Raw genomic sequence first — 13,524 nt, 5'->3', positions numbered from 1 at the left:
CACTTCTGTTTAGGTAAGCCCTCTTTCTGAATGTGAAAGAAATCAAAACTTTAATTGCCTAACAAATTCAAACCTGCACTAAATAATGTGTGTGGCTACCTCATTGGCAGCAGGACACCAAGTCTGTTTCAGAGAAGCAGCAGCAGTCTTCCCATTGATACTCTTTTTCCTTGAAGCCCTCAAAAAATATCCTGTGGGCCAAATCCACCGAAATCTAGCATACACTACAAGATTTAACCAAGACAAACTACAGTCCTTTGACCTTTAAAACTATTTTCATTATATAGGGTGAATTCCATTGCATAACACTGAATTCCTATGAAAAGCAATACACTATTTCTGCAGGTTAAAAGGACTTTCAGAAGACTAGAATTGTAGTCCTCAGAATTATACCACTCGAGACTACCATGAATATCTTTGTTTCATTAAATCCTTTTGCTCACCCTACGCCATCCACAAAAAAACAACACCCAACTTCTCCGCCCCAAAATGCAACCCCACAACAACCACCCCATAACCAGAAAGAGGGCAAATTATATATTATTTAGATGTTAAGAGTCTTCAGAGATTCTTCCTTGAAAGGAGAGCGGGATTCAAAGTTCTTTGTGTTCCAAAGATATTCTAGGAAAGGATACGGAACATCCCTAGTCAACAAACACACAAACTCAAAAGGATTGCATCAATTTTCAACTACCTACGCTTTGGCCTGCTCCCACTGAAGTCAAAGGGAAATTGACACTGACTTTCACGGAAACAGCTCTTTGTTCCTAGTATATTTTCCAAAACAAAACACGAAGAACCACACACAAAAAATTAAGGGAAAAAATCTGGTCACAAACATGCCTCAGTGTCATCACAATCTCACGATATGAATGGAAAGGGGGTGTTGAGCTAGTAACCTTTCCTGAATTCTCAGATTCTGATATTTAGCATGTAGAACACGTGAAAGAAACATAAGTAAGCCAGAGTTCACTGACATGTAAATATCAGCTTTTAATATTATTAATTCGTCCATTTCTGTTGATTACCTTGTCTTAGTTCAATCCACTTAAGGGAAGATACCTGTTTATACATTTAAAGCAATTTCAGTGAAAACTCAGAATGCTGTAAGAAGAGTTTTTCAGATAATCTTTTAATCCACACTCACCCAGCTGTCTTCATCTGGCACCACAGGAGCAAAGCATCCTTAGCAGATTTCTTCTCTTTGTTGTCTTCAGTTTCGACACTGATATCTTGGATCTAAGAGTCACAAATCAGTTTTAATGAAATCAATTTGTCATTTCTCAGTCAATTCTGCATATTTCCAAAGAAATAAAATAAATTAATACCAGAGCAAAAGCAACACAGAAAACCAAGGAACAGCAAAGCAGAAGAGCAGCAGTGCACAAGTCATTTATATTCATTCATTTGGAAGAAAAATAAGATGAACAGCTTCTTTTGCCTTTAACTTACCATAAGATATTTTTAAAATTCATGACAAGTTTCAGAGTAACAGCCGTGTTAGTCTGTATCCGCAAAAAGAAGAACAGGAGTACTTGTGGCACCTTAGAGACGAACAAATTTATTAGAGCATAAGCTTTCGTGGACTACAGCCCACTTCTTCGGATGCATATAGAATGGAACATATAATGAGGAGATATATATACACACATACAGAGAGCATAAACAGGTGGGAGTTGTCTTACCAACTCTGAGAGGCCAATTAATTAAGAGGAAAAAAAAAAACCTTTTTAAGTGATAATCAAGCTAGCTGAGTACAGACAGTGTGACAGACTAACACGGCTGTTACTCTGAAAGAAGTGTGAGAGTACTTACAAGGGGAGATAGAGTCAACGTTTGTAATGGCTCAGCCATTCCCAGTCCTTATTCAAACCGGAGTTGATTGTGTCTAGTTTGCATATCAATTCTAGCTCTGCAGTCTCTCTTTGGAGTCTGTTTTTGAAGTTTTTCTGTTGTAATATAGCCACCCGCAGGTCTGTCACTGAATGACCAGACAGGTTAAAGTGTTCTCCCACTGGTTTTTGAGTATTTTGATTCCTGATGTCAGATTTGTGTCCATTAATTCTTTTGCATAGAGACTGTCCGGTTTGGCCAATGTACATGGCAGAGGGGCATTGCTGGCACATGATGGCATATATCACATTGGTAGATGTGCAGGTGAACGAGCCCCTGATGGTATGGCTGATGTGATTAGGTCCTATGATGATGTCACTTGAATAGATATGTGGACAGAGTTGGCATCGGGGTTTGTTACAAGGATAGGTTCCTGGGTTAGTGGTTTTGTTCAGTGATGTGTGGTTGCTGGTGAGTATTTGCTTTAGGTTGGGGGGTTGTCTGTAAGCGAGGACAGGTCTGTCTCCCAAGATCTGTGAGAGTAAAGGATCATCTTTCAGGATAGGTTGTAGATCTCTGATGATGCGCTGGAGAGGTTTTAGTTGGGGGCTGAAGGTGACAGCTAGTGGTGTTCTGTTATTTTCTTTGTTGGGCCTGTCTTGTAGGAGGTGACTTCTGGGTACTCGTCTGGCTCTGTCAATCTGTTTTTTCACTTCAGCAGGTGGGTATTGTAGTTTTAAGAATGCTTCCATCCAGGACACACCACACGATCCATTGTCTACAGCCAAGCTCTAAGATATAACCGCATTTGCTCCAATCCCTCGGATAGAGACAAGCACCTACAAGATCTCTATCAAGCATTCTTAAAACTACAATACCCACCTGCTGAAGTGAAAAAACAGATTGACAGAGCCAGACGAGTACCCAGAAGTCACCTCCTACAAGACAGGCCCAACAAAGAAAATAACAGAACACCACTAGCTGTCACCTTCAGCCCCCAACTAAAACCTCTCCAGCGCATCATCAGAGATCTACAACCTATCCTGAAAGATGATCCTTTACTCTCACAGATCTTGGGAGACAGACCTGTCCTCGCTTACAGACAACCCCCCAATCTAAAGCAAATACTCACCAGCAACCACACATCACTGAACAAAACCACTAACCCAGGAACCTATCCTTGTAACAAACCCCGATGCCAACTCTGTCCACATATCTATTCAAGTGACATCATCATAGGACCTAATCACATCAGCCGTACCATCAGGGGCTCGTTCACCTGCACATCTACCAATGTGATATATGCCATCATGTGCCAGCAATGCCCCTCTGCCATGTACATTGGCCAAACCGGACAGTCTCTACGCAAAAGAATTAATGGACACAAATCTGACATCAGGAATCAAAATACTCAAAAACCAGTGGGAGAACACTTTAACCTGTCTGGTCATTCAGTGACAGACCTGCGGGTGGCTATATTACAACAGAAAAACTTCAAAAACAGACTCCAAAGAGAGACTGCAGAGCTAGAATTGATATGCAAACTAGACACAATCAACTCCGGTTTGAATAAGGACTGGGAATGGCTGAGCCATTACAAACGTTGACTCTATCTCCCCTTGTAAGTACTCTCACACTTCTTATCACACTGTCTGTACTCGGCTAGCTTGATTATCACTTCAAAAGTTTTTTTTTTTTCTCTTAATTAATTGGCCTCTCAGAGTTGGTAAGACAACTCCCACCTGTTTATGCTCTCTGTATGTGTGTATATAGATCTCCTCATTATATGTTCCATTCTATATGCATCCGAAGAAGTGGGCTGTAGTCCACGAAAGCTTATGCTCTAATAAATTTGTTAGTCTCTAAGGTGCCACAAGTACTCCTGTTCTTCTTTTTAAAATTCATGGACAAACAATTTAAAATTCACCAGAAACATCCGATTCAAACTGTCAAAACAAACCCGGTTTTAAACAAAGCTATGGTCTAATCTTGAAAGGTTTTCTGTGCTTCCTGCAGCGTTCTGAGTACTCTCAACTCATTTCAGTGGGAGTTGAGGACGCTCAAATGCCTACAGGCAGCGCTCAGCATCTTCTGAGATGGAAACCTTAAGGACAGATCCTGGGTACTTAGAAGTCAATGTGGTTTTGTCACTAAGTTCAGTGGAACCAGAGTTTTGGCTTTAGAAGCAACACAACCGAGTATGTTGAAGTCTACAATTTTATTCACTTTTAAATAAAGATGGTAACCTATGAGCAAGTTGACAATTTTCGCCTCATAAAGACAAAGTAAACCAAAAATATTTTACTTCAAAAATGTCAGACTTTCTGGATATACTGCAATGCTATATTTTACACTGACTTTGTATCAGGATAGCTGTAGAACACACAGAATAAATCTTTTCCTTACATATAAGAAACAAAAGGGACTAGCACTGTGACTGCCATAAAAGTTAATTGTGAGTTATCTGTTAGTTCAGACCAGTTTAAAAGTTAAAGAGACATTTACTTTTCAAAATTACATTCTACTCCACGGAGATGGGAACTTTTCTCCTGTATTTCATACATATTCAAAGAACCAAAAATACTCCCACTCATTGTTTGCATGGTTTTAAGTAAAGCCATAAAAGGCAAAAATATTAAGTTTTAACAACTTTGTGGCTGTCAAGAGTAGAAAGATAAGAGAAATAAGCTTTATACATTTACACTATGGGTTACAACTCAACTGAAACCTCTACAAATCACTTGCAGTGATTTTAAGTGTTTATATATCATATATTGAAACACCCTGATAATGAAAATAAAATAGTTTATTTTGTTCTCTGTGCCTTGTATTTTTCCTATGTTTTAAAAAATAGTATCTATATTATAGACAGAAAACCTAGGCTGACAATTCTCATTTGCTTCCTGCTATGGATCAGTAGCACAACTTAGGCATCAATCATGCAAGCTGCTGTACATTTCTGTAAGCTCCTGAACATGTCCTGCTGAGTACTAAGTACCCTCAGCTCCCCTTGAAGTCAGTCAGGGGCACTCAGCACTTCTCAGGAGGTCCCCAGTAAGTTGGAGGATCAGGCCCACTGAGAATAAACATGTAGAACTCAAAAGTAATTTGTTTACCTGGAATCTCAGAATAATGGTCCAAATAAGGCCAAGAGTCAGCCTGTGATTCCCATCCACAATATCATGGGATCCCATGTTTTCTAGATGCACTCTTTGTTCTTTCAGAAACTGGAGGGCTTTATCAACATTCTCCAAACAATGGATGCGCATCCTTCCCTTGGTTGGTTTGGGCTACAAGGCAAAACACAGACAGGGAAAAAAGATATTACTGAAACTGCAAAAAATGTTTCTCAACCACTCAGTCTAAACAGGTGCAGTCATCTACAATTTCCATTCTCCGTCTGGCAATATTATATATTTGCTCTCCAGATGGGATTTAATGCTGATGACAAAATTAAAAACACAATTCATGATCTGTGGTCACACACCACTTTTAGGGGCTAAGTCTCATCTCAGGCTTTTGACCCACATTAATCCCTTTCAATCTGAGGTAAGCATTTCTTCCTTGAGAGAATAGGTTTATTTACGTCTTTCTTTAAATTCTTTTCCTTGTAAAACGCATTTTAAAAGGATAATGTTGCTGTGTGGTCATCTCTGGCTGAAACATGTATCCAAACCAGTCAGAGGACCCGTGCATCCATCCCCAACCAACCGCCACCTCCCAGTCAAAATATGCTGCCACCATCCTCCTTTCATCCTTTTCAATCCACTATCTTCATTTGCTATCTGAAAGACTAGTGATTTTGCTGTGTGTGTATAATGGTATGTTATACTGACACACCCCTTTCTCTACCAGTCAGTCCAGATTTGTTTTTAAAGTAATATTTGCTGCATTGGGAAATATATTAAATAAGCAAACTCAATGCATGAACACAATAAAGAGAAATGATTAACTCCAGAGGACATCTCCTGCCAACATTTAACTCTTTTAAAGGCAGCTCAGATTTGGTCCCTAAACAAACCGATGAGGCACCATGAAAAGGAAATTTCAAAACTTCTTTAACCCTTAAAGACAGGCAGATTTTCTCAAAATAGCAGAATACATTTATTCCAACTGATTTCTTTAAAAGAAAAAAAAAAGGAAGACAGCAACATGAAAGTAACATTTTTGATCAACGTAACCAGGCAAAACCATGAACGCAATAACATCACTTGAAAGTCAGGTATAAAACAGAATAAAATTAAAGAAACTTTGTTCTGTAGACAAACATTTCAGGTGAATATGAAGTTCAGTGCTCACTGACATACCTTTGAGGGTATTCAGCCAAAATGCTAATCCACACTGTTTTCTTTGTTTTATTCAGTGAATGTAATTAACTGGCCACTGAAATAGCTCAGGCAAAATCTTTTCTTCAGACTGTACTCAGAAGACAGAAGGTCTCAGACAGAGTTCTGTTATGTATCCTAGGAACACTGGACTGAACAACCTCAGTAATAAACATGAAACGCTTTGCTAAAAATTGATATTCTTAAGGACACTAAAGTGTCAGCAATCACTGGTTTCACTTCAAATTTCTGTGACCACAAGTTCTCTTTTGGGCGCAGCGTGGCCTAAGTCAGCATTAATTCTGATCCAGGGCGTAAATTTCCAGGGACCTGATTCTCACTTACATGACGGCTACTTTACACCACCCTGGCTATGTAACAGGCCCTCAAAGTGGGCATAAATTACATTTCCACTCTGAGGTTTCCACACACTGTCAGAGCAGGGCAAAGAGGCTTTAGTGTACACAAGACCTCACATTTACAGTTTACACAAGGTGCATGCAGACCTTATTGTGACGCTTCCACAAAAAGTATACTGGTGCTATCCTGAAGATTTCTAATAGGTAATTAAGGACCAGATGCTATTCTCATTCAACTCAGTAGGAGTTGTATCATTTACCTAAATGGGAACAGAACTGGGCTCTAATGTCTCAAGACAATTACAGGGAAAATATCTCATTTAGCTAATAGTGTCAGAAATTCCTAAATCAAAACAACATACTCATAGAGGTGTGTTATAGAACAAATTAGTTTCTGAGACTTTATTCTCAAACTACAGTTGAACACATATCCCAAAAATAAGAATACCGGAAATATAACCTTCAAAGAAGGCAAATTATAGGCAAGACTTTCTGACTCCTAAACACAAAGCTTTCATGTGAAATACAAGAAGACATAATAAATCTGAATGAGTTAGACCCAGAGGACCACTCAGATTAATAAAATGGACAAATTCCACAGTGTCTAACTGACCCCGACTGCACTTTTTGACTGGCAGGATTCAGCCCAGGGTTTCACTGATGTCTGCCAGTTTAATCTCAGGCACAGAGAATCTATGGTGGGAAGTCCACCAGGAGGCAGGCTGCAGAAGAAGAAACTGTTCACTATCCCTCATTCATCAGAGGGTATTTAGTTCATTCAAACCATTCCTTATCTTCTTTCATTTTATCAAGAACTATGTCCTGATCATGAACAAAAATTAAATTAAAAAAAAAAAAAGTTCCATACCCCGTGTGAGGGGGGTTGAGTGGGGGTGTCATCTCTTCCAGAGACAAACAGAGAGCCTAAGGGATTGGTCATTCCAAGGTTTCCAAAGCTTTGGGCCAGATTCACATAGGGTAGCTCATTGTGGTGTAAAATACATCTCCCAGAACAAGCCTGGGCCCTTATATCAGAGAGGATGTTTTTCTCTACATGGCAAAGGAGAGGCTGCCATTCTTTTCTACTGCCACAATCTCTGCATGGTGGACTTTACACCAGTTTATGCCAGTGTTGGAATCACCTGACTGAAATCTGCTGTGTTTCCAGTTGATAATATATTCATATCTTACAGTGACCATAAAATCCTTTCTACTCCATCAGTAACTAGGGAGGATGTTAAAGAGCAACTATTAGAATTAAATGTCTTAAATCTGCAAGACTAGATAACTTGAACACAAAAGTATTACAAGGATCAGGTAAGAAGCTCACTGAATTATTAGTATTGATATTTTAACAATCTTGGAACAATGGGGAAGTTTCACATGACTGGAAAACAACTATTGCCATACCAATAACTTAAAAGTGGTAAATGGGATGACTTAGGCCAGCTAGCGAGACACTGACCACAGGCAAATTCATGGATAGGGTAATATGGGATGCAATCAGTAAAAAAGTTAAAGGATGGTAGTATAATTAATGCTAATAGTAGACAACCAATTGAACATGAGCTCTCATTGTGATGCTGTAGCTAAGAAGGTGAACGCATGGCTGCATGTGCAGGGGAATATCAAGTAGAAGTATGGAGGTGATATTACTTCCATATACATCGTTAGAGAGACCATCACAGGAGTACTGTGTTTTTTCTGGCACCCACAGTTCAAAAAGGATGTTGAAAATTTGAAAAAGGTTCTGAAAAAGAGTTACAAGGATGATTTGAGATTTGGTCTGCTTAAATGGCTTGACCTTTGAGCTTTCAGAAATTCTGAAGTAATTATTGAGCAGTTATCTAATTAAAGGAGAAACTGAGCTAAATTCTGTTTTATGCAACATACAATACTTAGTTTTATTTCTCTGTTTGGAAGAAGCTGGTTAACAGTATGTGGAACCAAAATTACTATTTTTTTTTCATCCCGACTGGATTCTTTCCCACTTTGCTCAGTGGGACTTTGGCATCCTGTCTTGTTGCTTCCAAAATCTTGGAATAGTCAAGACTTTATGTAATAAGATCTAGACTGAAAACTGGACTGAAAATCATGTCTATTGAAGATTGGAGGGTAGTAAACATTGTACCCATATTTAAAAAAGATACTAGGGTGATCCCAGGAATTATAGACCAGTGAGTCTGACCTTCAGGTAAATAGGATGCAATTATTATTAAAGAGTTGTTATAACTGAAGTTATTTAGGGTACCTTAATTTTGTGGTTCCCAACTTGAGACACCTCAAAGGTTTTCAGAGGATGGATTGTTAGGAGCACTTTTGGAAATTCAGGATCTTCAGTGATGTATAAATTTGGCACCTGAAGATTGGGGCATCCCAAATCACCACACCTTTTTGAAAATTTAGGCCTCAGTGACTTGCCCAAGGGCAAACAAGAAGTCTTTGACATGGCACTGAACTGAACTCCGCTCTTCTGCATCCCAGGATAGTGTCCTAACCACTGGACTGTTCTTCCATTGCAGGATGAGGGTAAGAATTTGTAACAGGAGTGTAAGGTTGTTATATATTTTATTGAATGAATATTAATTGAATTTAAAATTTAAAAGTAACAAAGATAGCTTCTGTCTCTAGTTATCCCAGTTGTCCTGACTTTCTAGGTTTACTCTCTAGATGGTAAGTTTTTCTGAGCAGAGATTGTCTCGATATCCGGGTCTTATGAAGCACTAAACACACTGTGCCAGTGAACAACAAATAAAAAATAAAGGTAATTACAAAGAACAACAGAATTTCAGCAAGTAAGCCACATAAGATGATCATAATAATATACTCTTCATTGTGCATAACTGTCTCAAGATTTCATGAATTACCTTATCTATATCCGTGTTTGCAGTGGAAGGCATGCTAGAATGTGCTGTTTAAACAAAGGTTGCTGTACTCACATTCTAAAGCTGAGATAACAATGCTAAAATAAGAATTTGTAGTAGTGTTGCAAACCACTGCTATGCTAGTTTAATGGTGATGTAACCACAGATTTAACATTCTCACTAGGAGAATGCTGCTGGCTTGGCACCATTACTCCCAATATAACTGCATATGTTCTATTTGAATACAACATCCATTTTTCAAACCTTGGTGAGAAAAAAAAAAAAAATCACACTGAGAAAGTTGCATGGCTGGTCTGAGTTTCCCCATAGATAAAGTAATATGAGACATCAAAACTCACTTAAGAGCAAATAATTAAACTGAAATTAAGGGGTGAAACTGCGCTGAAGGGTTTGCAGACTTGATACCTGAAATAGTCTAAATTTTACAATAAAGACCAACTCTGATCTCAGCTACACCACCGTAATTGAACACAGTATCTGGAATAAACACTGTTTGCAGTGAGTACATCAAACACTAATACCACACAAATACATTATTCAGCATAAAGGAATTTATTTTGAGCAAAATATAATACACACACATACTAAGAAGAACAGGAGTACTTGTGGCACCTTAGAGACTAACAAATTTATTAGAGCATAAGCTTTCGTGGGCTACAACCCACTTCTTCGCATTATGCATCCGAAGAAGTGGGTTGTAGCCCACGAAAGCTTATGCTCTAATAAATTTGTTAGTCTCTAAGGTGCTACAAGTACTCCTGTTCTTTTTGAGGATACAGACTAACACGGCTGCTACCCTGAAACACATACTAAGTATATTTAACTCCTAGTATAGAATATTGGGACAGTGTACTTATATGCATCTCAGAGTTTATATAATCAACAGTATTTGGAAATCCCTATATCAACTTTTGTTGTACTAACACAGCATTGTGGGGCATATGTCCAATTTTCTATGCAGGGTCTAAACCCATATGGCTTCCATTAATAAGACCAGTTGATGACACCTGATTACACATTTGCAACCTCATGTAGCCTTGCATCACAGCTGAAGACCTGTATTCCTTTGATAAGGTTGTTTTAAGAGCAGGGACATCATCAAATGATCTGTGTGGAAAAACTAGTACCTCACCATTCCCCAAAATACACTTCCAATAGTCATACAGCACCACTTCTTACCACTGGAGTTTTATTACACCCAGTCCACAGGGTCAATTTCTTCCCACAGATACTGACAATCATTTCCCGTTGATGAGAATGAGAACTGCTCACATACATACTTGAGGAAAAAGTGTCACCCAGAGGATTCTAGTTCATGTGGCCTACACCTCTAATCAAAGACAGCCACAGCCTGCAAGGTGCTTTCAGAGCCTTCATGATTCCAATGGGAGTTGAGGCTGCTCAATACCTTCCTGGTAGTGCTCAGCACCTCACATGATAGATGAGACTCTAAAGGTTCTAACTCCTACTGAAGACAATAGAAAGACACTTCAATGAGAAGTGAATCAAGCCCTTACTTACGTTAAATACAATTTTTAAAAAATCTTAAAAATATGGGGTGAAATCCTGGCCCCATTGACATTAATGGGAATTTTGCCGCTGACTTCAATGAAGCCAGGATTTCACCTATGGTTTTAATGAAGAGATGACAAAAAGAATATAAAGATATAGACACTTACAAGTCTTTCTCCTGAAAGAACTTCCAGCAGTTTGATAAGCATCCGTCCATCACGAAGATCAGCGTATAAATCTGTAATTCTACATGATACACGTGCCAAATGTGAATTAACCCACTTTGTGAAAGTCTTCTTCTGAACTGCCTCTCGTTCATCTAGGCAAAGAAATAATACAGGATTATTCTAAACAAATCAAAGCTTATGCACAGACGTAAGATGACGATATTCAAACCCGTGTTCCAATATACTCAAATAAAGAGGCTTGCTAGTGTCTCCAGAGGAGTTATTTTATCAGGACATTTCACAGAAAATCCAACTTTCTTATTTTATAGTATTTTCTGATGAAGTCAAGAGAACTGATTTCATTGGGAATTTTGCCTCAGCAATGTTTGAGAAGTAAATCTGGACTATGGACTTCAGGATTTGGCAGCAGAACCTGTTTCTTAAGACGCGAATAGGTGACTAAAGAATAACCTAAAGAGTGTCTGTGAATTATCCAACTGCCCTTGTTAATCTTGGTTATCTTGCAGCTTTTAGACAACTTCTGCTCTTGATTACACTGGTGTAAATTCAGAGTAACTTCATTGAAATCCATGGAGTTACTCAGGATTAACGGTGTGAGAGCAGAATTTGGTCCAATGCCTCTCACTTATTTTATTCCTTCCCCCTCATAATAGCATTTATTTTAGTATTGAAAGATTTCACAAATATTTATGTAAGAGCAGGATGAATTGTTCCAAAACTGCAAGAGTGAAGTCGGCCTGCATTTACATAAAACCATAGAAAAACAGATTTTTTTTCGGCATACATATACCAGGCACTTTCATAACTGTTTGTACAGATAACCATTGGCAAAAGTCATAGTTCATTTAATGTGTATGCTCACTATAAACTACGTTAATTCAGAAACTCTTAAGAAGTAGTCTGCTGAGTATCAAATGACTTTTAGCCAGAAAACGCTGCATCATTTGGTCACTCAGGGTCTTAACTGACTTCAGTGGGCTTTGGATCAGGACCTTATTTATCAGGCCTTACACTATGAAAAGAAACCCAGTGATTTCACTGGATTCTGGAAGAGTGATAGGCCCAACTTTTCAAACTTAAGTGTCCAAAGTTAGGTTCCTAAATCCACATTTAGGCACCTAAATAAGAGGCCTGATTTCAAAGGCACTGACCATCTGAAACTCTCATTGACTTTATTGGGATCTGTGGGTACTCAGTGCTTTTGGAAATCAGGCCACTATGATTTAGAAACCTAATTTTAGGCACACAAAAAAAACTCTGGACACATTATTTTAGATATATGAAAAGTTTTTGAAATGTAGGAGGGTTAAATTTTCATGCAGAACTGAATCTGTCTGATGTTTCCCATGCTCTTTGGACTTTTGGAATTTCCCAGGAGGAGCAATGTGCCTGTTTTCCTACAGACAGCGCTTCTCTAGCATGGACAGGTGCATGAATCTGGCATATTCATAGCTAGTTTTACTATATTCTCTTAAAACTAGCTAGAACAGAGTCTGTGCTTTCTAATGAAGTGGCCCACATCCTGTTCACACTGCTTATTACCAATATATATCTTGGCTTTGTATTGCTGATGGTGAGATGTTGTAATAATAATTGGAATGAAATATGCGGTCACAAAGCATTGAGCATTTGGTGGGGAAAAGTTACAACACAATCAGGAGTAGATAGCTCAATGGGGCAAAGGTCTGCTGTCACTGAGCTGCTGATAGCGCTTTCTCTCTCCTTTTCAGTCCCAGCATGGGATAGGAGGAAAGAGGAGAAGAAAACTGAAGCCGAGGGGGTAAGAACACAGAAAGTAAAGAAATAAATAGCAATAGAGATGGGGGTGGGTGGGTAAGGGAAGGAAACAGAAGGAGGAATCTGAAAAGGAGAGAGCGCACTATCAGCAGCTCAATGACAGTAGATATTTGTTTACTTATATGATCCCTGTCACTACAATATCTCAGTGCCTCCCATGTATTTCTGAAATTATTCTTGCAGTACCTTGTGAGAGGGCTAATGCATTGGAACTGACCCTCAAAGGTGTTTGTGTTATATTACACCAATATGTTTTCAACAGCCTGACAGCCCATGGTGCAGTTTGCAGTGGTTCTCTCTTTGTAAAGTACAGTGTTACAATGACATGGCAACACAACAGGAAGTTAGCAGTAACTGAGGCTTGCTTTCTGATACCCGGATAGTAACCAACCCTAGTTTATTACATGCTGCAGACCTTTGCTCCACTGAGCTATCTACTCCTGATTGTGTTGCAACTTTTCCCCACAAAATGCTCACTGCTTTGTGACCACATATTTCATTCCAATTATTTATTACATCATAACGTCAGCAATACAAAGCCAAGATATATATCGTTAATAAGCAGTGTGAACAGGATGTGGGCCACTTCATTAGAAAGCACAGACTCTGTTCTAGCAAAGCAATA

General features: G+C 38.8%; 1 protein-coding gene across 2 annotated transcripts in view; it reads right to left on the bottom strand.

Moving 5' to 3' along the window:
- The window catches only part of SPTBN1 (spectrin beta, non-erythrocytic 1), a 200,960-nt gene that overhangs the window by 66,815 nt on the left and 120,621 nt on the right, over positions 1-13,524 (bottom strand). For both annotated transcript variants that reach the window (XM_054021962.1, XM_054021963.1), the window contains 3 exons: positions 11,082-11,233; positions 4,950-5,123; positions 1,148-1,239 (listed from right to left, as the gene is read on the bottom strand). In XM_054021962.1, the coding sequence (XP_053877937.1) occupies positions 1,148-1,239; positions 4,950-5,123; positions 11,082-11,233 (418 nt within the window). The remainder of the gene's footprint in view (positions 1-1,147; positions 1,240-4,949; positions 5,124-11,081; positions 11,234-13,524) is intronic.

The sequence above is a fragment of the Malaclemys terrapin genome, chromosome 3, assembly GCF_027887155.1.
Source record: "Malaclemys terrapin pileata isolate rMalTer1 chromosome 3, rMalTer1.hap1, whole genome shotgun sequence".
In the NCBI taxonomy this organism is placed as follows: Eukaryota; Metazoa; Chordata; order Testudines; family Emydidae; genus Malaclemys; species Malaclemys terrapin.
This window is presented reverse-complemented; position numbering and strand designations above follow the sequence as displayed.